Below are 27,316 nucleotides of genomic sequence, written 5' to 3' on the forward strand. Positions count from 1 at the left end.
TGGTGAACGCAGCAGGCCAGGCAGCATCTCTAGGAAGAGGTACAGTCGACGTTTCGGGCCGAGACCCTTCGTCAGGACTAACTGAAGGAAGAGCGAGTAAGACATTCTGTACCCCTTCCTAGAGATGCTGCCTGGCCTGCTGCGTTCACCAGCAACTTTTATGTGTGTAACTTGTGAGGCCTCAGTGGGGGAGGGACTAGATACCAGAAAGGTCGGAGCGGCTCATGAACCCGTCTGTAATTACAGTCTTGATTACGGGTCTGGGCCCGAAACGTCGACTTTTTACTCATTTCCGTAGATGCTGCCTGGCCTGCTGAGTTCCTCCAGCATTTTGTGTGTATTACCATGCTGAAGGATATCTCAGCTTGAGAAGACGGACCGCCATCCAAAAAGCAGCAGCGTGTCGGAAGGTGGGGTGGATGGAGTCTGCCTGTCTGCTGGGGTAAAGGTGTTGGAGAGGGGCGTATACGGGAGCGAGGTCACGTTACACACTCCCTCCGCACCGTCCCGTCACGCACAATATTTCTAAACATTTTCCCAGAAAATTACATTGAAAGCATAGAACCGTATTTACTAATTATTGCAATCGTTAATCAAATTTCCAACATGAATATAATTTCAAAATTTATATACAATAAGCATAATTCCGTTTTGTAACTGCATTACAATCGATGCTTTTTCTCCCTGGATCCCATAGGCGCTACCCTATGTCACTCCCACCCAGCACTCAGTAGTACACTGGTTCCATGGATGAGGGAGCCCTTGGCCAGCCCGAGGACTAAGACTCCCTGGTGATGAGACTGCCGGTGGGAGGGAGGTTCTTACTGCTCAGACCCCTCCTGTATCAATCGTCGCCCTGTACACGCTCCCCCTCCACCGATCTCCCTGTCTCTACACCACTGCCGTCTCCGTGACCTCCTCCCTCTCCATTCCTCAAGCCCCTACGACTCTCCCCGTTCCAATGACCACCTCCCTCCCCGTCTCCGTGATGGTCTCCCTTCCCTAAACACCTCTCCAACTCTGACACCCTTCCCCGATTCCGTGACCCCTTTCCTCACCGTCTCTGTAATCACACCACCTTGACTCTGAGACCCACTTGCATCCGTACACCCTCCTCATCTCCGAGATCACCATAGACTTCCAGCCCCGTTTCCTTCGACCAGTTTTAACTTCCATCGCTCCTCCATCAGTTGCCTTGCCTTCTTTGCTCGGGTCTTCCCACCCACCCTCTCCTCCCACCTCCCATACCAGGGGCAGTGGGGACCCAGGAATACACGAGCTGATCTGTCCAGGAGAAGGCTAGCAAACACTTGTGGGATGAAGGGTCTTCAGCACGTGGTCCTTCAGTAAATCCATTTGGGCCAGCGAGCACCCGTTTGTTTTATTCTCCATCCCAACATCCTTCGGCCAAACAGTGGCCAACTCACCCACCAACGTGGCTGGACGTCATGTTGCAGTCGCAGAAGCAGCATTTGGGAATATTCTGTGCAGTTCCCGTTCCCCCGGCTGGATGAACAGACGCCTGGGAGTACGGGACAGACGCCTGGGAGCACGGGACAGACCCCTGGGAGCACGGGACAGACGCCTGGGAGCACGGGACAGACCCCTGGGAGCACGGGACAGACGCCTGGGAGTACGGGACAGACCCCTGGGAGCACGGGACAGACGCCTGGGAGTACGGGACAGACCCCTGGGAGCACGGGACAGACGCCAGGGAGCACGGGGCAGACGCCTGGGAGCACGGGGCAGACCCCTGGGAGTACGGGACAGACGCCTGGGAGCACGGGACAGACACCTGGGAGCACGGGGCAGACGCCTGGCCACGGGGAGACAGAGCAATGATGCTGTTGTTTGACACATTGGCCTTCAGCTGTGGGGGCACTGAGTACAGGAGTTGGGACGTCCCGTTTCAGTTTCACAATTGGTGAGGCTGCTCGGTTCTGGTTATCCGGTTATTGAAAGGGTGGACTTAAACTGGAGAGGCGGCAGGAAAAGATTCTTCAGCAAGTAGTCTGGAGTGGGTAGTTGAACTAGTTAAGTTTTAATTATTTCGTTTAGAGGTACAGCGCGGTACAGGCCAAACGAGCCGTACCACCCAACAACCCACCCACATAACACTAGCCTAATCAGCCAACAATTCACAATGACCAATTAACCTTTACGCCTTTGGACTGTGGGAGAAAACTAGAGCAAGTCCTCGCAAACTCATGGGGGACAATGTACAAACGGCGCCGGATTTAAACTCCGTACTCCGGAAAGTCCCGGGCTGCACTGACGTCCCGTTAGCCGCTACGCTCCCACGGTGCCCTGAGTTGTAAGGAGATACAGGACAGGTCGGGGCTGTCTTCCATGGGGCATAGGAGACCGAGGTGTATAAAGCCACGAGGGGTACAGATAGGGTGAATGTGTACAGTCTTTTACTAGTGTTGGGGAATGAAGAACCAAAGGGGACGTGAAGTGCAGCTTTTTCATCTGGACTTTGGAGGTGGTTCGTAAATGGGACGATCTGCTCCAGGAAGTGGTCGATGTGGGACAGGCAAGTGGGTGGTGTAGGCACAGATTTGATGGGCTGAAGGGCCTATTTCAGTGCTGTACAGCTAAGTAAGTCTACACTAGGGTTGGAGTGGAGTTCTTACTCCTTCCCAGGGCAGAACACTGGGTGGGGTGGGAAGGACGATTTCTCACAGCAGATTTACCAGATCCTCCCTCTGTGGCCTCTACCACCTCCCCAGAATCTGGTCAAGTGTCTGTCCCCTCCCACATAACCTGCGGACGAGGATTCCAGTGTGCGACCTGGGCGCAGAGCAGATGACTCTTTCTGGTGAGGCTTCACCCTCTCTCTTCCTGCTCAAGGAGGTGTGTGGTGGGAAGGCCTCTGGCTCCCAGTGGGGTCCTGTATCCGCAGCCTGGTAATCCGCTGCTGTCCCGTTCTGTCAGTCTGGGGGTCCCGCACTACGACACACCCTCCCTCGCTCGCAGGGATTCCAACCAGGTCACGATCATTTCCCTCGTGATGGGGGGCTATATATCGGCCAGGTCGGAGAGGCTCATGGGGGATCCCAGCTGTAATTCCTGCTGCAGGGATTCCATCTCAGCTGGATGCATCCGGTGGACCTCCAGCCAATCAGCCAGCAGCGAAGCAGAGAGGGGGGCAGAGTCTGCCTGGCTGCAGGGGAGGGGTGGAAGAAACACGATCAGACACTCACAGTGTCACGTCAGACACAGAGTGAAGCTCTCTCCACACCGTCCCATCATACACTCCCGGGGTCAGACACAGAGTGAAACTCCCTCCGCACCGTCCCATCACACACTCCCGGGGTCAGGCACAGAGTGAATCTCCCTCCACACCGTCCCATCACACACTCCCGGGATCAGACACAGAGTGAAACTCCCTCCACACCGTCCCATCACACACTCCCGGGGTCAGACACAGAGTGAAACTCCCTCCGCACCGTCCCATCACACACTCCCGGGGTCAGACACAGAGTGAAGCTCCCTCCGCACCGTCCCATCACACACTCCTGGGGTCAGACACAGAGTGAATCTCCCTCCACACCGTCCCATCACACACTCCTGGGGTCAGACACAGAGTGAATCTCCCTCCACACCGTCCCATCACACACTCCCGGGATCAGACACAGAGTGAAACTCCCTCCACACTGTCCCATCACACACTCCCGGGGTCAGACACAGAGTGAAACTCCCTCCATACCATCCCATCGCACACTCCCGGGATCAGACACAGAGTGAAGCTCCCTCCACACCGTCCCATCGCACACTCCCGGGATCAGACACAGAGTGAAACTCCCTCCACACCGTCCAATCGCACACTCCCGGGGTCAGACACAGAGTGAATCTCCCTCCACACCGTCCCATCACACACTCCCGGGATCAGACACAGAGTGAAGTTCCCTCCACACAGTCCCATCACACACTCCCGGGGTTAGATACGGAGTGAAACTCCCTCCACACCGTCCCGTCACACACTCCCAGGATCAGAACCGTCTGGGTTTGGTAATTGGACAGGTGGTCCATCCTGACCAATCTTACACAGTCCCGGGCCGCTCCATCCAGGACAATGTCCACCTAGTACGGGACCTGATCCACCTGCTCCAGGAGACTGGGTCCCCGGCAGCGTTTCTTTCTCTTGACCAGGAGAAGGCGTTTGACCGGGTGGACCACAGTTTCCTGCTGGGCACCCTGCAGGCTTTTGGGCTCGGACTACACTTTGTGGCCCGAGTTCGGCTCCTGTACTCTGCCGCAGAGTGCCTAGTTAAGATTAACGGATCATTGACAGGACCTATCCACTTCCGAAGAGGAGTGCGTCAAGGGTGCCCCATGTCCGGTCAACTGTATGCGATCTGTGTCGAGCCATTCCTCAGCCTTCTTCGGCGAAGGCTGACAGGTCTGGTTCTGCGCGAACCGGACATGAGGGTCGTCCTCTCGGCCTACGCCGATGACGTACTCCTCATGATGACAGACCCCTGTGACCTGCGGAGGATGCGCGAGTGCCAAGATGTTTTCTCGACGGCATCCTCCGCGAGGATCAACTGGGCGAAATGTTCCGGACTCTTAGTAGCCCAGTGGCAGGTGGACTCCCTGTTGGAGGAGATGAGAGCTTTTGAGTGGAGCACCAGACGCCTTCTCTATCTGGGAGTCTACCTGAGTCCTTCTGGGGAGACCTGGCTGGCGAACTGGCAGGACCTGGAGACAAAGGTCATGGGCCGGCTGGGGCGCTGGTCAGGCCTTCTCAGGCTGCTTTCCTATCGAGGCAGGGTGGTGGTCATAAACCAGCTGGTGGCCTCCATGTTGTGGTACCGGATGGTCACCTTGGCCCCCCCTGCCCCTTTTGTCGCGGGAATGCAGAGGAAGCTAGTGGACTTCTTCTGGGGAAACAGGAAACACTGGGTCTCTGCAGCGGTTCTGAGTCTCCCAGAAGGAGAGGGCGGACAGTCGCTGGTGTGTGTACGCACACGACTGGCGGCTCTCCGCCTCAGGACCCTGCAGAGATTCTTGTACGCCGAGCACCCTCTCAGTGGACGTGTTGGCGACTTTCTTCCTCCGGAGGGGCTGCTGCCTTCACGAAGATATGCAGCTACCACCGGCAGGCGTTAGCCGTGCTGCTTTGCAGAGGCTGCCCGGCTTCTATCAGGACCTACTGAGAGTCTGGAACATGGTTGCCTCAGGCCGGGAATCCCCTCCTCTGGCAGAGGGTGGGGTCCTGGCCGACCCTTGCCCTGCCTCAGCGGATGTCGGTGCGGCTCAGGTGTGTGGATCGACTCAGGCTGAGCTGCTCGTCGGGCCCAGGCCCCGCAGCCTTACCCGGGAGACGAATCCACACAACTTGAGCCGTCTTTCATCGACACCCACAATCCCATTCAGGGATGCAGGCAGGAGGTACCTTTATGGGCTGCTGCTCCACACCCTCCACTTCCTAGCCCTTGTCCACCGTCCCGACACGCCATGGCGGTCGGTCTTTCCACCTGGAGGTGAGGGGGGTCCCCAATGGAAGTCCCTTTACAAGGGAGTCCTCCCCATGCACCTTGGGGATCTCGGCTGGAGGGTGCTGCATAAAGCGGTGCCCTGAAATAAGTTCTTTAGTCTGTACACGGATCTCCCAGCCGCGTGTCACTTCTGCGGGCTGGAGGAGACCGTGTACCACATGTACGTGGAGTGTGTGGGGCTGCAGCCCCTTTTCGCGTATTTGCGTGGGCTGCTTCTCGCCTTCTGGTTGCATTTCAGTCCCACCCTATTCATATATGGTCATCCAGTAAGGAGGGGGGCACAGAGGGATGAGGATGTCCTTGTCAACTTGCTCCTGGGGCTGGCGAAAATTGCCATCCGTGGCTCCTGGAAAAGGGTGGCAGGAGGTTCTGCCCGGACGGACTGCCTGGCTATGTTTAGGGGGTATGTTCGTGCCCGGGTGAACATTGAAAAGGAATACGCACAGTCCACGGCGACCGTAGAGGTGTTCCGGGACCGTTGGGCTCCGCGGGGTGTAAATGCCATCATTGATGAGGATGGCAATATATTGGTTTAAGATGTATTGTCTGTTTGTAGTGTAGTAAATATGTTAGTCACTGGTTTTGTAAATATTGTATAGCACCGACATTTGTAATAAAGAATTTTGTGAAAAAAAAGGATCAGACACAGAGTGAAGTTCCCTCCACACCGTCCCGTCACACACTCCCGGGGTCAGACAGAGTAAAACTCCCTCCACACTGTCCCATCACACACTCCCGTGGTCAGACACAGAGTGAATCTTCCCTCCACACCGTCCCATCACACACTCCCGGGGTCAGACACAGAGTGAATCTTCCCTCCACACTGTCCCATCACACACTCCCGTGGTCAGACACAGAGTGAATCTTCCCTCCACACCGTCCCATCACACACTCCCGGGGTCAGACACAGAGTGAAACTCCCTCCACACCGTCCCATCACACACTCCCGGGGTCAGACACAGAGTGAATCTCCCTCCACACCGTCCCATCACACACTCCCAGGGTCAGACACAGAGTGAAACTCCCTCCACACCGTCCCATCACACACTCCCGGGGTCAGACACAGAGTGAATCTCCCTCCACACCGTCCCATCACACACTCCCGGGGTCAGACACAGAGTGAAACTCCCTCCACACCGTCCCATCACACACTCCAGGGGTCAGACACAGAGTGAATCTCCCTCCACACCGTCCCATCACACACTCCCGGGGTCAGACACAGAGTGAAGCTCCCTCCACACCGTCCCATCACACACTCCCGGGGTCAGACACAGAGTGAATCTCCCTCCACACCGTCCCATCACACACTCCCGGGGTCAGACACAGAGTGAATCTCCCTCCACACCGTCCCATCACACACTCCCGGGGTCAGACACAGGGTGAATCTCCCTCCACACTGTCCCATCACACACTCCCGGGGTCAGACACAGGGTGAATCTCCCTCCACACTGTCCCATCACACACTCCCGGGGTCAGACACAGGGTGAATCTCCCTCCACACCGTCCCATCACACACTCCCGGGGTCAGATACAGAGTGAATCTCCCTCCACACCGTCCCATCACACACTCCCGGGGTCAGACACAGAGTGAATCTCCCTCCACACCGTCCCATCACACACTCCCGGGGTCAGACACAGAGTGAAACTCCCTCCACACCGTCCCATCACACACTCCAGGGGTCAGACACAGAGTGAATCTCCCTCCACACCGTCCCATCGCACACTCCCGGGGTCAGACACAGAGTGAAGCTCCCTCCACACCGTCCCATCGCACACTCCCGGGGTCAGACACAGAGTGAAACTCCCTCCACACCGTCCCATCGCACACTCTCGGGGTCAGACACAGAGTGAAGCTCCCTCCACACCGTCCCATCACACACTCCCGGGGTCAGACACAGAGTGAAGCTCCCTCCACACCGTCCCATCACACACTCCCGGGGTCAGACACAGAGTGAAGCTCCCTCCACACCGTCCCATCACACACTCCCGGGGTCAGACACAGAGTGAAGCTCCCTCCACACCGTCCCATCACACACTCCCGGGGTCAGACACAGTGAAGCTCCCTCCACACCGTCCCATCACACACTCCCGAGGTCAGACACAGAGTGAAGCTCCCTCCACACCGTCCCATCACACACTCCCGAGGTCAGACACAGAGTGAAACTCCCTCCACACCGTCCCATCACACACTCCCGGGGTCAGACACAGAGTGAAACTCCCTCCACACCGTCCCATCACACACTCCCGGGGTCAGACACAGAGTGAATCTCCCTCCACACCGTCCCATCACACACTCCCGGGGTCAGACACAGAGTGAAACACCCTCCACACCGTCCCATCACACACTCCCGGGGTCAGACACAGAGTGAAACTCCCTCCACACCGTCCCATCACACACTCCCGGGGTCAGACACAGAGTGAAACTCCCTCCACACCGTCCCATCACACACTCCCGGGGTCAGACACAGAGTGAATCTCCCTCCACACCGTCCCATCACACACTCCCGGGGTCAGACACAGAGTGAAACACCCTCCACACCGTCCCATCACACACTCCCGGGGTCAGACACAGAGTGAATCTCCCTCCACACCGTCCCATCACACACTCCCAGGGTCAGACAGAGAGTGAACCTCCCTCCACACCGTCCCATCACACACTCCCGGGGTCAGACACAGAGTGAAACACCCTCCACACCGTCCCATCACACACTCCCGTGGTCAGACACAGAGTGAATCTTCCCTCCACACCGTCCCATCACACACTCCCAGGGTCAGACACAGAGTGAAACTCCCTCCACACCGTCCCATCACACACTCCCGGGGTCAGACACAGAGTGAAGCTCCCTCTACACCGTCCCATCACACACTCCCGGGGTCAGACACAGAGTGAAGCTCCCTCCACACCGTCCCATCACACACTCCCGGGGTCAGACACAGAGTGAAGCTCCCTCCACACTGTCCCATCACACACTCCCGGGGTCAGACACAGAGTGAATCTCCCTCCACACCGTCCCATCACACACTCCCGGGGTCAGATACTGAGTGAATCTCCCTCCACACCGTCCCATCACACACTCCCGGGGTCAGACACAGAGTGAAACTCCCTCCACACCGTCCCATCACACACTCCCGGGGTCAGACACAGAGTGAAACTCCCTCCACACCGTCCCATCACACACTCCCGGGGTCAGACACAGAGAGAAGGTCCCTCTACACCGTCCCATCACACACTCCCGCGGTCAGACACAGAGTGAATCTCCCTCCACACCGTCCCATCACACACTCCCGGGGTCAGACACAGAGTGAATCTCCCTCCACACCGTCCCATCACACACTCCCGGGGTCAGATACTGAGTGAATCTCCCTCCACACCGTCCCATCACACACTCCCGGGGTCAGACACAGAGTGAAACTCCCTCCACACCGTCCCATCACACACTCCCGGGGTCAGACACAGAGTGAAACTCCCTCCACACTGTCCCATCACACACTCCCGGGGTCAGACACAGAGTGAAACTCCCTCCACGCCGTCCCATCACACACTCCCGGGGTCAGACACAGAGTGAAACACCCTCCACACCATCCCATCACACACTCCCGGGGTCAGACACAGAGTGAATCTCCCTCCACACCGTCCCATCACACACTCCCGGGGTCAGACACAGAGTGAATCTCCCTCCACACCGTCCCATCACACACTCCCGGGGTCAGACACAGAGTGAAACTCCCTCCACACCGTCCCATCACACACTCCCGGGGTCAGACACAGAGTGAATCTCCCTCCACACCGTCCCATCACACACTCCCGGGGTCAGACACAGAGTGAATCTCCCTCCACACCGTCCCATCACACACTCCCGGGGTCAGACACAGAGTGAAACTCCCTCCACACCGTCCCATCACACACTCCCGGGGTCAGACACAGAGTGAAGCTCCCTCCACACCGTCCCATCACACACTCCCAGGGTCAGACACAGAGTGAAACTCCCTCCACACCGTCCCATCACACACTCCCGGGGTCAGACACAGAGTGAATCTCCCTACACACCGTCCCATCACACACTCCCGGGGTCAGACACAGAGTGAAGCTCCCTCCACACCGTCCCATCACACACTCCCGGGGTCAGACACAGAGTGAATCTCCCTACACACCGTCCCATCACACACTCCCAGGGTCAGACACAGTGAATCTCCCTCCACACCGTCCCATCACACACTCCCGGGGTCAGACACAGAGTGAATCTCCCTACACACCGTCCCATCACACACTCCCGGGGTCAGACACAGAGTGAATCTCCCTACACACCGTCCCATCACACACTCCCGGGGTCAGACACAGAGTGAAGCTCCCTCCACACCGTCCCATCACACACTCCCGGGGTCAGACACAGAGTGAATCTCCCTCCACACTGTCCCATCACACACTCCCGGGGTCAGACACAGAGTGAAACTCCCTCCACACCGTCCCATCACACACTCCCGGGGTCAGACACAGAGTGAAACTCCCTCCACACCGTCCCATCACACACTCCAGGGGTCAGACACAGAGTGAATCTCCCTCCACACCGTCCCATCACACACTCCAGGGGTCAGACACAGAGTGAAACTCTCTCCACACCGTCCCATCACACACTCCCGGGGTCAGACACAGAGTGAAGCTCCCTCCACACCGTCCCATCACACACTCCCGGGGTCAGACACAGAGTGAAACTCCCTCCACACCGTCCCATCACACACTCCCGAGGTCAGACACAGAGTGAATCTCCCTCCACACCGTCCCATCACACACTCCAGGGGTCAGACACAGAGTGAAACTCTCTCCACACCGTCCCATCACACACTCCCGGGGTCAGACACAGAGTGAAACTCCCTCCACACCGTCCCATCACACACTCCCGGGGTCAGACACAGAGTGAAGCTCCCTCCACACCGTCCCATCACACACTCCCGGGGTCAGACACAGAGTGAAGCTCCCTCCACACCGTCCCATCACACACTCCCGGGGTCAGACACAGAGTGAAACTCCCTCCACACCGTCCCATCACACACTCCCGGGATCAGACACAGAGTGAATCTCCCTCCACACCGTCCCATCACACACTCCTTTGGGAACAGGAAGCCCCTTCCACAGCACCCCATCACTTCCGAAATGTGACACCGAGGGCAGGGTAGAGTTGGTGTGGAACCAGTGTGAGGATCACTCACCTTTCCTGGGTCTCGCCCACCATGTCGAAAGACTGATTGAGGAACTCCTCCAGATCGAAGCCCACTCCGTAGCCTGCCCCACTGCCCTTTGGTGTGACTGAGAAAACAGGCGGGAGCAGATCCTTCACCTGGAGGGGGCAAGCACAAGTTCAGGGAGGTACCTTCCACCGCATGCACCCTTCTGACTGTGTGACACCCTCCCTCCCCATCTCTGTGACCCCCTTCCCTACCTCCCCACCTGACCGCCTCCTCTTCCCCCAGACAGTCAAGCCCCGCTCACTTTACCTGCGACTTGGACAGCTGCTGGGTCACCATGCTGACATCCTCCTGCTCCGCAGTAGCCACCACCGAAGCCTCACTTCCTAGTCGTGGCTCAGTCGCCGGTCCTCTCGATGCCTCGGGGACTCCCTGCTCCTCCTCAGGGGGGTGGGGACCGTCCCAAGCCGCCGGCCGGTAGAGGGGTGCGGTGCTGCCCCACTCCTGTCCCACCCCCGTCCCGAACGGGCGCCCGGGGGTGGGTATGTGGGCGAGGGCAGGGTTGGAGGCCGTGGGGGCTGGGGGAGGAGCGGGCGGGGGTGGCCGGGATCCAAGCGCCCGGTTGGGCTGGAACGGGTTCCCAGGGAAGCAACACGGCAGCTCGGCCGGGCCGCCAAAGCCCGAGAAAGGAGGTAGAGCCACGGGAGGCAGCAGCTCCGGATCCGTCCCTGGTCCCGCCGTGGCTGGGGCTGGTCCCAGTCCCGATCCTGTTCCTGGTGTCGGTCTGCTTCCTAGCCCAGGGCCTACGGGGGTCGGACCCTGTCCCGGTCCCTGGGGGGCAGGGGGACCCAGCCCCGGCCCGGCCGCGGCGGGTGGTGGCAGTCCCGGTCCTTGCTCGTGTCCGAAGCCCGGTCTCCTGCCCAGCCCGCAGCCGTTCCCAGTGCCGTTGAGGGTAGCCCCCGCCGGTCCCAGCCCGGCCTCCGTCATGCGCATCCAGCGCTGCAGCAGGCTCTTGTCGCCCTGGCTGAGGACCACGCCACCCAGCACGTCGCCTTCCTTCAGCTGCCGCCTCTCGCGCTCCCTCTGCCGCCGCTCGCGCTCACGGGCACGCTCCTGCCGCCGCCGCCGCTTCTCCTCGCGCTCCCGCTGCCGCTCCTGGGCCGTCACCGGCCGCCGCAGTTCCGCCATCTCCTGCACGCAGGCGGACGCTTCTGCTGTTGGGGGAAGAGGGTTTCCGTAACTAGGGGGCCACTGAAACCCTGCAGGGGCAGCAGGTGCCTGGGTTCCTGGGCTCTGCTTCTTAAATGCCCTCGTGCATCTACCCCTCAACTGCCCCCAACACCACAGAACGGAGTTCCACACATCACCGAGCTGGCCTGTCCGCTGACGGTGGCAGGGATCTTTCTGGACACAGCTATCAAATTCCACCTTATCTAAACCTTTTGCCCTCCGGATGCTGACATCTCTCATGGCAACAATCCTGTTATCTTTGTACTTCCCAAAATCTTACCTCCCGATCTGTTCCTCGTGTCTCTGTTGCTTTTGGAGGATCTACAGAATGCTCCTACTCGAGTGATTTTGCTCTCCCCGTTTCTGATTTCCACCCGCATTCACTCAGTGCATTAACCTGCCTCAACATCTTCCCTTTCTGCAGCCATGATGCTGTTCCCCAGTACCTATCCTTCCTCAAGTCTCTCTACACGCTGCACCTACCTGTACATCTTCTGAACCATCACTCTCGTTCCCATCGCCCTCCCAAACTGGCTTAACTCCCCCCAAAGCTCTCGCAAATCTACCTGCAAAAGGTATTGGTCCCCTCAAGTTCAGTGCAACACACCTTTTTTTACATGCCACACCTTCTCCGGAAGAGATCCCAATGATCCACAAATCTGAAACCCTGCCCCCTGCACCAGATCCTCAGCCATGCATTAATTTACCAAATCATCCGAGTTTGACCCTCACCGGTGCGTGGCATGGGCATCAATTCAGAGATTACTACCCTGGAGATCCTCTGTTTCAGCATCTCCCTTAACTCCCTGCATTCTCTCTTCAAGATATCATCTCTCTTCCTAACTATGGCGTTGGTACCAATGTGTACCACGACTTTCAGCTGTTCACCCTCCCCCTTTAGAATGCTGTGGACGCAATCTGAGACACCCCAGACCCTGGCACCTGGGAGGCAACATACCATCCGTGTGTCTCTTTCCTGTCACAGAATCTCCTATCTGCTCCTCTGACTAGTGAGTTCCCTGTCACTGCTCTCCTCTTCTCCCCACGATCCTTCTGAGCCACAGAGCCAGATCCCGTACCAGGGAGCTGGTTGCTGTGTCCTGCCCCCACAGTACACCCGTTACCAAGTCCACCTGTACAACAGTACACTCATTACTGAGTACACCTCTACAACAGTCCACCTGTACAACAGTACACCCGTTACCGAGTCCACCTGTTACTGAGTACACCTGTACAACAGTCCACCTGTACAACAGTACATCTGTTACTGAGTCCACCTGTACAACAGTACACCTATTACTCAGTACACCTCTACAACAGTCCACCTGTACAACAGTACACCTGTTACTGAGTCCACCTGTACAACAATCCACCTGTACAACAGTACACCTATTACTGAGTCCACCTCTACAACAGTCCACCTGTACAACAGTACACCTGTTACTGAGTCCACCTGTACAACAGTACACTCATTACTGAGTACACCTCTACAACAGTCCACCTGTACAACAGTACACCCGTTACCGAGTCCACCTGTTACTGAGTACACCTGTACAACAGTCCACCTGTACAACAGTACACCTGTTACTGAGTCCACCTGTACAACAGTACACCTATTACTCAGTACACCTCTACAACAGTCCACCTGTACAACAGTACACCTGTTACTGAGTCCACCTGTACAACAATCCACCTGTACAACAGTACACCTATTACTGAGTCCACCTCTACAACAGTCCACCTGTTACTGAGTCCACCTGTACAACAGTACACTCGTTACTGAGTACACCTCTACAACAGTCCACCTGTACAACAGTACACCTGTTACTGAGTACACCTCTACAACAGTCCACCTGTTACTGAGTCCACCTGTACAACAGTACACTCGTTACTGAGTACACCTCTACAACAGTCCACCTGTTACTGAGTCCACCTGTACAACAGTCCACCTGTACAACAGTACACTCGTTACTGAGTACACCTCTACAACAGTCCACCTGTACAACAGTACACCTGTTACCGAGTCCACCTCTACAACAGTCCACCTGTTACTGAGTCCACCTGTACAACAGTACACTCGTTACTGAGTACACCTCTACAACAGTCCACCTGTTACTGAGTCCACCTGTACAACAGTCCACCTGTCACTGAGTACACCTCTACAACAGTCCACCTGTTACTGAGTCCACCTGTACAACAGTCCACCTGTTACTGAGTCCACCTCTACAACAGTCCACCTGTTACTGAGTCCACCTGTACAACAGTCCACCTGTTACTGAGTCCACCTGTACAACAGTCCACCTGTTACTGAGTCCACCTGTACAACAGTACACCTGTACAACAGTCCACCTGTTACTGAGTCCACCTGTACAACAGTACACCTGTTACCAAGTCCACCTCTACAACAGTCCACCTGTACAACAGTACACCTGTTACTGAGTCCACCTGTACAACAGTCCACCTGTTACTGAGTCCACCTGTACAACAGTACACCTGTTACTGAGTCCACCTCTACAACAGTCCACCTGTACAACAGTACACCTGTTACTGAGTCCACCTGTACAACAGTCCACCTGTTACTGAGTCCACCTGTACAACAGTACACCCGTTACCGAGTCCACCTGTACAACAGTACACCCGTTACCGAGTCCACCTGTACAACAGTACACCCGTTACCGAGTCCACCTGTACAACAGTACACCTGTTACTGAGTACACCTCTACAACAGTCCACCTGTTACTGAGTCCACCTGTACAACAGTACACCTGTACAACAGTACACCTGTTACTGAGTCCACCTGTACAACAGTACACCCGTTACCGAGTCCACCTGTACAACAGTACACCCGTTACCGAGTCCACCTGTACAACAGTACACCCGTTACCGAGTCCACCTGTACAACAGTACACCCGTTACCGAGTCCACCTGTACAACAGTACACCTGTTACTGAGTACACCTCTACAACAGTCCACCTGTTACTGAGTCCACCTGTACAACAGTACACCTGTACAACAGTACACCTGTTACTGAGTCCACCTGTACAACAGTACACTCGTTACTGAGAGCAACTGCACTCTCTATTTCCCCTACTTTCTCTTCACTGCTTTCCTCCTCCCCTTTTTCTCCCTTCTTCCTTTGTTTCTTTTCCTCCCCTTCGAACCCATGCTTTACACTCCCTTTCCCCCTCAAATCCCTTCTCTCCCTCAGCTCCCTTTCCTGTCCCTTCCCTCTTTCCCCCACCTCCCTATCACAATTCATCCCTTCCCCATTTCCTGCCCCTCTGCTCCTCTCCCTTCCTGTCCATTTTCTCCCCTCCAACTTTCCCTTCCCCTCCTACACACCCTCCCCTCACCCGTTAGTCCTCCCCCCTTCTTCCCCGTCCCTTTCCTCCCCTCCCAATATGTTCCCCTTACCCCTGTTTCCCTGTCCTTCCTCCCAACCCTTTCCTCCTGCCCTAAATCCTCCTTCCCTCCCCTCGAATCCAATACCTCTCCCACTGTCCCCTCCTTCACACCACTGCATCCCTTTCTCCACCCCTCAAACCCCCTCCATTCTTCTCAACCCCCTGAATCCTCCCTCTCTCAAGCCCTCTTCATTCCCTTCCCTTTCTCTCCCATCAATCTCCCTCAAACCCTCTCATCTTTCCCCTCCCTCCCCCCTCCCTGCCCTCCACTCACCTCGGTTTCTCTGTCTCTGTGCTGATTTCAACAGGGCCGCCTTCAGAGCTGCTTTCGTGTCAGCTGAGATGCCTCCATCTTTCCTGCCCTCGACCCGGGATGTTGGTGTCTCCTCCTCCTCCTCCACCTCAGCACCCCTCTCCTCCTTCTCCTCTTCGTCCTCTGAATGTCGCTGCCTACGCTGCTCCCAGACTGCTGGCTCCTCGCTGGGGGCGGGCCGAGAGACAGGACGGGAGATGGGGATGGTGTGCGAGACGGGGACTGGGTGGGAAGCGGGGACAGGGAGGGCTTGACGGGACACTCCGGCCATCTCCACGTCCCGGGAGGAAGGGGCAGCATTGGAAGAGGAAGAGGAAGATGATGGCAGAGGAGGGACCACCGGCCTGAGCTCGGCCCCCCGGCGCTGACGGCGTCGGTGGAACTCGGCAATCTCACGGCCCACTGCCTCCCTCAGCTCTTCCCTGCCGGCTCCCTCAGGTGGCTCGTCCAGCTCCAGGGGTGGGGAGCACTCAGGCTCGTCCTGGGGGTCGTGGTACTGGGCCAGGAAGGGGTGGGCCAGGGCCTGTGCCGCCGTGGGACGCTCACGGGGGTCCAGCCTCAACAGGCGACCCAGGAGGTCCAGGGCTTGGGGTTGGGCCCCGGGGAAGAGGGACGCGAGGGGGACAGGCTTACGGCGGGGCAGGCCCCTCAGGTAGGACCTCACCCTCTCAGCCCCCACCGAGGCCACCAGGTCATCGGAGGGGGTGCCCAGCACAGCCAGGATCAGCTGCAACTGATGGAGGTAGTTCTTGCCGGGGAACAATTGCCGACGGGCCAACATCTCGGCAAAGATGCAGCCGGCAGACCACAAGTCCACCGCACTCCCGTAACCGGGGAACGAGAGCATGAGCTCGGGCGCTCGATACCACCGGGTGGCCACGTACTCTGTCAGGAAGGGCTGCTGGGAGGAGGCGGTGGAGGAGGAGGATGAACTGCCTCCGCGGCGAAGGGCGCGCGCCATGCCGAAATCGCCGATCTTCAGCTCGCAGTTCTCGTTGACCAGCAGGTTCCCGGGCTTGAGGTCGCGGTGGACGACGCGGGCTGAGTGGATGTACTTGAGGCCCCGAAGGAGCTGGTAGAGGAAGTACCGGGAGTGCTCGAGCGTGAGGGGCTGCGGGGAATGGATGATCTGGTGAAGGTCGCTCTCCATCAGGTCCAGCACCACGTAACTGGGGCAGGCAGGAACAGAAATAGAGATAAAGAGTGGGGACAGAGGGGAGAGAGTGAGACAGGAACCGGCAATCCAGGGCTCGCAACAGTTCCCTCCCCTTTCCCCACAAGATAGGAGCATTTGGCCCATCGAGTCTGCTCTGTCATTCCATCATGGCAGATTTATTCTTCTCCTCAACGCTATTCTCCTGCCTTCTCCCCATAACCTTTGATGCCCTTACTAATCAGGAACCAAGCAAACCTCAGTAACTTGTCCTCCACAGCTGCCTGTGGCAACGAATTCCACAGATTCCCCACCCTCTGGCTAAAGAGGTCCCTCCTCATCTCTGTTCTAAAGGAACATCCTTCCCTTCTGAGGCTGTGCCCTCCGGTCCTTGACTCCCCACTATCGGAAACATCCTCTCCACATCCATTCCGTCTGGGTTTTTCAATCCAAACTCCCCCCATTCTTCTAAACTCCAGTGAACACAGACCAGTGCCATCAAACACATTAACCCTTTTGTTCCCAGAATCATTCTCACCAACCTCCTCCGGTCCCTCTCCAATGCCGGCACCCAAAACTGCTCACAATACTCCAAGTGTGGTCTGACTAATTCCTTATAAAGGCTCAGCATTACATCCTTTTATGTACCAGTCCACTCAAAATGAATGCTAACATTGCATTTGCCTTCCTCACCACTGACTCAACCTGCAAGTTAACCTTTAGGGAACCCTACACGAGGACTCCCGAGTCCCTTTGCACCTCTGCTTTCTGAACTTTCTCTCTGTTTAGAGAACAGTCTATGCCTTTACTCCTTCTATCAAAGTGCAAGGCCACACACTTCCCTACGCCGTATTCCATCTGCCACTTCTTTGCCCGTTCTGCTAACCTTCCTAAATCCCTCTACAGACTCCCTGCTTCCTCAACACTACCTGACGCTCTACCCATCTTTGTATCCTTCCCAAACTTGGCCACAAAGCCATCAATTCCATTTCCTCATCCCCCTCCCATCACAACTATCTCCCTCCTCCACTGTCCCTCCCCTTTACTTCTCTCCCTTCCCAATCCCACACTTGCTCCCCCTCCTACACATGGAGGGGGTTGGCCAGGCTTCCCGAGGGCTCCAGAATGACCCGTCCTCCCACTAACACACCCTTTCCACCCCTCTCCACTCCTTCCACCTTCCCTCTCACTCCCCCCCAGCACTCTCTCCCTCCTCCCCTACCTACACATTTCGGAAATCAGCCAGGCTGCCCGGTGGTTTCAGGACGTCCCTGATGCCGATGACATTGTCGTGCTTGAAGTGCTTGAGGATCTGCAGCTCGCGGAGGGTGCGCTTGGCGTTGGTCACCACGTCAAAGGCATTGGGGATCTTCTTGATGGCGACCAGCTGGCCTGTGAGGGCAGAGGGCAGGGGTCAGCTCTGGGATGTGGGGGTGGAGTGCCGGGTGGGATAAGCAGAATGAGAGTCGGGTGTTGCTGGGATAGGAAGGGGAGGAAGATATGGGGACAAGCCAAGGGGAGAGGAGAGGGGGACGAGGGGGCGAGGTGAGGGATCTCTCCTACCTGTTTGCCGGTGACGTGCCGAGGTCACCACTCCGTAGGCGCCTGTGCCAATGGTCTGCAGGACCTGGTAATCCTCTCCCACCTCAAATGTGACGTCCATGGAACGTGCTTTCAGGAAGGCGAGGTTCTGTGCTGCCGTGCATCGTCTCCTCGCCGCCTCGTCCAGTGCTGAAGCCCTCTCCTCCTCCTCCTCCCCCTCCCCCCGCCGCTCCTCTGCCATCCTCCCCAGTCCTGCAGGGGCGAGAGGGGGGCAGTGAGGGATTGGCGAGAATGCACTTACAAACCCAAGGGATCTCCCTCCCCAAGGACCTCTCCTATGAGGAATCTCTTGGACATCGCCAGGGAATCTCTTTCCACTCCCTGAAGGATCTTCTCTTAAAGGGACCTCCACCTGTGAGGGTTCTCCCTCCCCTCTCTGAAGGATCTGCCCTTTGACGGAGGCCTACCTGATCAGGGCATTGTCCCTCACAAGCCTCCTTGAGGGATTTCCGCCACCCCTGTTCTCAGCCTTTGGCCGATCCAAACTTGCTGACCCAGATTCCCATCTGAGCCAGTTCCACTTGCACGTCTGGCCCCTGTTCCCTGTATCTTTCCTATCCATGTACCTACCTGAGTGTGAATGTTATTAATGCACCTGTATCAACACCTTCCTCCGGCAGCTCACTCCAAGACGGACCAGACTCTGGGTGAAAAAGTGACCACTTTAAATCCTTCCTCCGTCACTTTAAATCTGTATCTTCAGGGTTTAGACACTGGGTGAGAAAGACTGTGACTGTCCATCTTTTCTATACCCCCCTAGTGATTTTATTAACCTCTGTCAATTCTCCTCAACCTCCTTCACTCCAGGGAAAACAGTCCCAGCCTGTACATTCTCTCCTTATAACTACACCCTCCAGTCCCAGCAACGTCCATGTAAATATTTTCTGTTTCCTCTCCAGCTTAATCCCAGCCTTCCTACAGCAGGACGATCAAAACTGAATGCAATACTTGAAGTTTGGTCTCAGGAATGGTTTGTTGAACTGCAATGTTACATGGAACATTCCAGAACAGTACAGGCCCAATGGACCACAATGTTATGCTGATATTTTAATCTACTCTGAGATTAATCAAACCCTTCCCTCCCACACAACCCTCCACTTTCTATCATCCATATATTCTCCTAATGTATCTGCCTCTGTCACAGTGTGTTCCATACACCCACCACCCTCTGTGTGAGAAAACTACCTCTGACATTCCCCACTATACTTTTCTCCAGTCACCTTATAATTATGCCATCTCGTATCGGCCACTTCCACCCTGGGGGAAAAAATCTCCTACTATACTTGTCATCTGTGCCTCTTATCATCTTGTACACCTCTATCAAGTCTCCTGACACTGTCTTCGCTCCATCTACCCTCATACAACATGCTCTCTCACCCAGGCAGTGTCCTGGTAAATATCCTCTGCACCTTCTCTGCATCCTTCCTTAAGTGAGGTGATCAGATCTGAACACAATATTCCAACTGTAGTGTAACCAGGGTTTTATAGAGCTACATTACCTTGTGGCCCTTTAACTCAATATCTCAACAAATGAAGGCCAAAACAAATACACCTCCTTAATCACTCTATCAACTTGCACGCAACTTTGAGGGATCTATGATCATGTATTCCCAGATCCCTCTGTCCCTCCACACTGCTAAGGATCTGGCCATTAACCTTTGTCTGATCTTGGCATCCCAACCCTATCCTGTCTACTTCCAACACCACTTTCAGGGAACCATGTACCTATTCCGAATGTCTCTCTGTTCTACAATACCTCGCACAGCCCTGTCGCTCACTGTGTGAAGTCCCCGGTTTGTCTTCCCAAGTTGCAACTCCCCACACTAGTCCGAGCGAAACTCCATCTGCTACTCCTTGGCCCACATCCCCAGCAGATTCAGAGAAGCCTCTTCACTGTCCACTGCACCATCGATTTTGATCTGATGTTGGCAGAATCTCAGATGGCAACGAGGAGGCGTACAGGGGTGAGGTTGATTGGCTGATTGAGTTTTGTCTGAACAACAACTTTCGTCAGTAAGACCGAGAGATTGATTGTGGACTTCAGGAAGGAGAAGTTGCGAGAACACGCTCAAGTCCATATCGAAAGTCAGCGGTGGAAATGGTAACAAAACAACAGGAATTCTGCAGATGCTGGAAATTCAAGCAACACACATCAAAGTTGCTGGTGAACGCAGCAGGCCAAGCAGCATCTATAGGAAGAGGTACAGTCGACGTTTCAGGCTGAGACCCTTCGTCAGGACTAACTGAAGGAAGAGTGAGTAAGGGATTTGAAAGCTGGAGGGGGAGGGGGAGATGCAAAATGACAGGAGAAGACAGGAGGGGGAGGGATAGAGCCGAGAGCTGGACAGGTGATAGGCAAAAGGGGATACGAGAGGATCATGGGACAGGAGGTCCGGGAAGAAAGACGGGGGGGGGGGTGACCCAGAGGATGGGCAAGAGGTATATTCAGAGGGACAGAGGGAGAAAAAGGAGAGTGAGAGAAAGAATGTGTGCATAAAAATGAGTAACAGATGGGGTACGAGGGGGAGGTGGGGCCTTAGCGGAAGTTAGAGAAGTCAATGTTCATGCCATCAGGTTGGAGGCTACCCAGACGGAATATTATATATATATAAGGAGAGGAGAGGGGGACAAGGGGGCGAGGAATATAGTGGAAATGGTGTTCAGCTTCAAGTTATTGGGCATTATCATCTCAGAGGTTCTGTCTTGGGCCGAACACATTGATACAGTCATGAAGAAGGCATGCCAACAGCTCTAGGAGTTTTGGAATTGGTGTGTCCCCCGCAGATGTACAGTGGACACTATGCTGACTGCTCGCAGCACCGTCTGCTGCGGAGGCCACAATGTACACAATCGCAAAAGGCTGCAGAGGGCTGTAGGCTGTTGGCTCCATCACGGGCACAACCCTCCCCACCATCGAGAGGCAGAAGACGCCATCAATCACTAAGGACCTTTACTACCCGGACATGCTCTCTACTCATTACTGCATCAGGGAGGAGGTACAGGAGCCTGAAGACACTCACCTCCATCCCCTCTGCAGTCAGATTTCTGAACGGTCCGTGAACACTTCTGTGCTATTCCTCTTTTGCAATATATATTTATTTGTTGTTATTTATGGCAATTGTACTGACTGCAGTGCCATCACAAAACTACAAATTTCACAATGTGTGTCAGTGAATAACAAACCTGATTCTGAACTTACTCACCGTGACTGTTGTCATCTAGACCATTAACGTAGATGACAAACGACAGAGAGCCCCACACAGGACTCCAGTCTGAGAAGCAACCCTCCACTCTCTCCCCTCCCACTGAGACAATTTTATGTCTGCGGCCCCAGGATCTTCCGGGCTCTCACCTCCAGACCGGCGTATGATGCGGGATCTTGTCAAAGTCTGTATGGACAACCACCCGGCCCTCGTCGGTCCTCTGTCATCTCTTGTGAAGACACAAACAAATCTGTGGGACACAATTTCCCACGCACAAGGTCCTCTATCGTCTTTCATTATATCATACCCATCAGAACCCTCTCTGTACTTCCATACTACTGGTGTTAGACTCACTGACCTGTAGTTTCCTCGAATGTCCTTACTGCTGTACTTGATAAAGGCTCAAGAACGGCCCTCCTCTCGCCCTTGGCTGACGACGACACAGATATCTGTTGTGACCTCATAAAGTTCCTCCTTGGCTTCCCTCATTGACCTAGGACACAAATATGGTTAGTTTCCAGGGATTTATCCAATGCTTTTTGTAATGTGGGTATGTACCAGGACATCATGATTTCCATCCCTGAATTCCAGAGCCACCAAGACATTTTTCACGTTAAATACACACGTGACGGCTGCAGAGAGTTGTGGACACAGTTCAGCACACCATGGACACCTGCCTCCCCTCTGTCTCCATTTCCCGCTGCCTCTGTAAAGCAGACGGCATAATTGACGACCCCACCCACCCCAGACATCCACCCTTCTCCCCTCCCATCAGGCAAACTATCCAAAAGCCTGAAAGCAGATACCAGCAGGCTCAAGGGCAGCTACCCTACTCTTCTAACCCTATTGACCAGACCACTGGTACGATAAAATAGACCTTAACCTCACAATCTACCTGCCCGTGGTCCCTGCACTGCACTCTCTCTGTAGCAGTAACCCTTTATTCTGCATTTTGTATTGTTTTACCTTGTACTACCTCGATGCACTGTGTAACGATCTGATTTGTATGAACGGTATGTAAGAAAAGTTTTTCACTATATCTTGGTACATGTGACAGTAATAAATTAATTCTATTTCTAATATTCACGTGTACATCTAAAAGCCTCTTAAAACTGCCATTGTCTGCCTTCACCAGCACCCCTGACGGCACATTCTGGGCCCATCACACTCTGGGTGGGAAAAAGCTTGCTCCGCCCATCTCCTCTGAACTAGCCCCACTCACCTTAGACCAATTCCCCTCCGTGTTTGACACTCCCACTCATGGAGGAAAGAGGATTCTGACTGTCTACTCTGTTTACACTCCTGATAATTTCATAAATTCTTCCCCTCTGCAATCAGATTACTGAATGGGCAGTGAACACTGAACCCATGAAAACTACTTCACCACTTTGTTCCTCTTTTCACTCCACTTATTTAATTTAACTTTTTACATAAATGTATATATATATAAACACCCTGGGAAAGGTTTGACTGCTAACGGAATGGTCTGTCTGTAGAAGCAGTGTTTGGGTTACGGTTCGAGATAACTGGTGCTTTGGAACGTGAGCCATCCAATGAATGGAGTCTGTTTTTGTGTTGTGTGCCTGACACTGGGGTGAGCTGGGCTTTCGTTCAGCGCAGGATGAAGGGAGAAGACGCCGGAGAGAAGAGTCATAGGACTCGACCCGGAGCAGGGCCACGATCCGACGAAGGCCAAGGAGATCGAAGGAGATTCGGTGAAGGGGAAACTGTGAGCTCCGGAATCAGAATCAGGTTTATTATCACCGGCATGTGACGTGAAATTTGTTAACTCAGCAGCAGCAGTTCAGTGCAATATATAATCTAGCAGAGAGAGAAAAAATAATAAATAAAATAAAACATAATAATAAATTAAAAAGTAAATCAAGTAAATCCAAACAACAGGAATTCTGCAGATGCTGGAAATTCAAGCAACACACATAAAAGTTGCTGGTGAACGCAGCAGGCCAGGCAGCATCTCTAGGAAGAGGTGCTGCCTGGCCTGCTGCGTCAAGTAAATCCAACTTGTGCACATTAGATTGTTTCATTAAAATGGGCCCTTTTTTTTGCTTTCTCTTTACTTTTTCCTTTAGTCAAATTAAGAATTATAAAGCTAAATCATTTAATTCTATGAAGTGCACTGTCTGTAATTTCGAGGTACTGATTTGTAACAGGATAACAGATCACCCAGCATCCACACAAACGCTCACACCCCAGTCTCACACGTTTGGCGGGGCCAGAGATTGTCTCCCCTAGAGTTACACAGCCGACAGAACCAGAGTGTTTCATATAGATAGATACACACACACAGACACACACAGAGACAGACAGACACACACACACACAACTCAAAGTCCAACCCTACGTCCCCGACAAGAAAGACCGGCCATCAGAGCTCTGGTGAAGCTGTATAGACCAGCCCCTGTACAGTGGACACAATGGATTACAGATTGTAATCTTCCGTGGGGGAGGGAGGGAAATTATATACACGTATATCCACCCTGAGAACTAGTACAGTAGAGGAGCAGGAATACATGAGACATGGGTGAGGCCCAATCTGGTGCATGGGGCAAGTACCCACAACACAGCTCGTCTTCTGCTGAGCGAACACGGGGGGGGGGGGGGGGGGGCATTGACTCCAAACTGGACGATGCGTCACACTGGCCCCTGATGGAGCGCACCGGTTCTCATGCCTCCTTCCCGGCAGCTGTAAACAGGCAACACCGTGGTTTGGGGCCTAGTCCTCGTACAAACTAGACAGCGAGCACGTTGAGGGCTTCCTGACCAACCGACCATAACAAGTAGCAACAACACCTCTGCTACAGAAGTTCTCAACGTGGGCGCACCACCACTCGCCCTCTCCTCTACTCCCTACACTCTCATGTCTACACCATACTCCCTATACGTCTGTGCATGGCCAGACGTCTATGACAAGGCTGCAGATGACACCACTGAGGTGGGCCATATCTTCAATAACCATGATGAATTACTGTACAAGAAGGAGATAGGGAGCTTCCTGCCATGATGCCTTGGTAACCTTTCTCTTCTTTGTCAGCAAAACCAAAGAGCTGGTCATTTCTTCAGGAAGCGTGTGCCGTGCACATGCTCCTGTCTAGATCAATGGGACTGAAGCTGAGAGGGTTCAGAGTTTCAAATTCCAAGGAGCGAATAGCCTCTCGTAGTCCAACCATGATGATGTCAAGGCCAAGAAAGCTCACCAACGCCTGTACTTCCTCAGGAGACTAAAGAAATTTGGCATCTCCCCATCAACCCTCACCAATTTTCACTGACACAACACAGAAAGCCGCCTATCCAGATGCATCATGTCTACACTTCCCGCCGCCTCAGGAAAACAGCTACACAATCAAAGACCCCCACCCCAGACAACCTCTCGTCTCCCTTCTTGCACTGGACACAAGATCAAACACCTGAAAGCACCTTTCACCAGGCTCAAGGATAGCTCCAATCCCGCTCTCGTAGACGACTGAACACCCCCCTCGTATAACAGGACAGACTCCTGAGCTCACAATCGACCTCATCGTGGCCCTTACACCTTATTGTCTGCCTGCACTGTAACTGTGACACTTTATTCTGCACTGTTATTGTTTTCCTTGTAGTAGCTTAATGTACGGTGTAACAAACACTGTGCAAGACAAGTTTTTTTTTGACTGTATCTCAGTACGGGACAATAATAAACCCTTTCCAATTATAAAAGGAACCACAGGGAGTTGTGGACACAGCTCACCACATCATAGAAATCAGAATCCCCTCCATGGACATTTCTCACTGCCTCAGTCCCCTCCCACCTCAGACATTCTTCTCCCCCTCCCCATCAGGCAGAAGATTCAAAAGCCTCCAAGCATGTCCCACCAGGCTGAGGCATAGCATCTACCCTGCTGTTATAAGACTACTGAATGTTCCCCTGGTATGATAAGATTGACTCAAGACCTCATAATCTATGACTGTGGCCCCTGGACCATATTGTCTGCCTGCACAGAACTTTCGCTGTAGTTGTGACACTTTATTCTGTTAATGGTTTACCTTGTTCTAGTTCAATGCATGTGCATGAAAGATATGCGAGGCATGTTTTTCGCACTGTATCAGTGATGCAAATTAGTAACTTACAAAATACACACTTGTCGGACTACTCTGACACCTCCTCTCTAACCACAGTGTTTCTCCAGACCCAGCAAAATGAGGGCAGTGGGTGAAGGCATACCATGCTCCCTCCACTGGAGCTATTTCCATATAATGGAACTCCCTCTGACCATGATGCCAAAGGATCCCACAAAAGGGGCAGAAGTGGTGCAGGGTCTCACCCCTATTGTTTCGAGGAGGGTATGATTGTGGGGTTGGATGATAATTATTGGCATCACCCCCCCCCCAACTCCACCTTCTCAAGGGTATTGTGAACAGCTTTGGGCCCCTCATCTTAGAAAAGATGTGTTTGCATTGATTCCAGGAATGAAAGGGTTATCATCCGAGGAACACTTGGTGGCTCTGGGTCTGTACTTGCTGGAATTCAGAAGGATGAGGGTGGATCTCATTGAAGCCTTTCAAATGTTGAAAGGCCTAGACAGAGTAGATGTGGAAAGGATGTTTCCCATGGTGGGAGAGTCTAGGACAAGAGGGCATAGCCTCAGGATAGAGACTCACCCTTTCAAAACAGAGATGTGGAGAGATTTCTTTGGCCAGATGCTGGTGAATTTGTGGACTTTGTTGCCACATGCAGCTGCAGAGGCCAGGTTGGTTGGTGTATTTAAGGCAGAGGTTGATAGGTTCTTGATTGGACATGGTATCAAAGGTTACAGGGAGAAGGCCAGGAAATGGGGTTGAGGAGAATAGAAAACAAAAGGATCAACCATGATTGAATGGCAGGGCAGATTTAATAGGCCAGATGGCCAAATTCTGCTCCCACCTCTTAGGGAATGAGCTGACAAAGCTAACAGTGACGTCAGGATCTGGGAAATGGGACATTGATAACCCTTAGTAACTGGAGGATCACGTTAATGGTCTTGTCTAGTCTACTGTTGTTGGCCAATGAATCTGATACCTATTGAACCCACCCCATCAACTTCAGTGACTCCTACAAGGCAGCCAGTGTGATTGGATGATGAGGAGACAGTGACATCACTAGGTAATGACTGACCAGTGACCGCCATTGGGCCCCTGTGTTTCACCAATGACCCTCGTGGCCATGTTGTTCTACCAATCGGTTCCTTGTGAATGGTCAATAGCCTTACGTGATTGGCCAGTGACCCCGTGACTCCATTGATCAGGTGAGTGGCCAATTACCCTAGCGACAAACCGAGGACCCCACCCGTACCTCACGGTGATTGGCTAAGAGCCCGCAGAGCCAGCTACCGCAGATGCGACCTTTCCCTCGTCACATGCCACCCGCTCCTACCTCACTCGTTTCCCCGAGGCCTCACCGCCACCGCCCCGGGCACCCGCCTCGCCGCACGGCCGCCGCCATGGCTGCTCCCATCGCAACCGCCAGCCCCGCCCCTCCCTCGGACTGACGCGCTGTCGGCAAGTCCAATCAGGCACGCAGTTGCCGCGCCGCTCGACCAATCGGCGGCCAGGGACCGCCCTACGCCGAGGCATCACGTGGTGCTCTATTTGAATAGAAGGCAGAAACTCGGGAAAGTCTGCAGATGCTGGAACTCCAGAGCAACACACACAAGATGCTGGAAGAACTCAGCGGGTCAGGCGACATCTACGAAAAT

General features: G+C 54.4%; 1 protein-coding gene across 3 annotated transcripts; it reads right to left on the bottom strand.

Annotated features, from left to right (window-relative positions):
* Window positions 1-1,504: 1,504 nt before the first annotated feature.
* mapk7 (mitogen-activated protein kinase 7) lies at window positions 1,505-27,316 on the bottom strand. Of its 3 annotated transcripts, none has more exons than XM_063062976.1 (8): window positions 26,995-27,316; window positions 21,949-22,083; window positions 18,349-18,579; window positions 18,012-18,177; window positions 15,594-16,801; window positions 10,995-11,896; window positions 10,710-10,837; window positions 1,505-3,166 (listed from the first exon to the last, which is right to left on the bottom strand). In XM_063062976.1, the coding sequence occupies exons 2-8, from the start codon at window positions 22,052-22,054 to the stop codon at window positions 3,022-3,024; spliced, it is 2,886 nt and encodes a 961-aa protein (XP_062919046.1). In that variant the 5' UTR covers window positions 22,055-22,083; window positions 26,995-27,316; the 3' UTR covers window positions 1,505-3,021. The 3 variants fall into 3 exon arrangements, with proteins under 3 accessions (XP_062919046.1, XP_062919044.1, XP_062919047.1); XM_063062974.1 differs by having other exon boundaries at window positions 10,995-11,899; window positions 26,995-27,311; XM_063062977.1 differs by lacking the exons at window positions 18,349-18,579; window positions 21,949-22,083; window positions 26,995-27,316 and having other exon boundaries at window positions 10,995-11,899; window positions 18,008-18,141.

Source organism: Mobula hypostoma, chromosome 11 (genome assembly GCF_963921235.1).
Source record: "Mobula hypostoma chromosome 11, sMobHyp1.1, whole genome shotgun sequence".
NCBI lineage: Eukaryota > Metazoa > Chordata > Chondrichthyes > Myliobatiformes > Myliobatidae > Mobula > Mobula hypostoma.

Coding starts and splice junctions, on each gene's coding strand:
- mapk7 (XM_063062974.1), bottom strand. CDS start 22,054: ATGAGGTCACAACAGATATCTGTGTCGTCGTCAGCCAAGGGCGAGAGG. Junction 18,178..18,348: donor GGCACGTCACCGGCAAACAG/GTAGGAGAGATC, acceptor CTGCCCTCACAG/GCCAGCTGGTCGCCATCAAG. Junction 3,167..10,709: donor GTGGGCGAGACCCAGGAAAG/GTGAGTGATCCT, acceptor CCTCCCCTGCAG/CCAGGCAGACTCTGCCCCCC.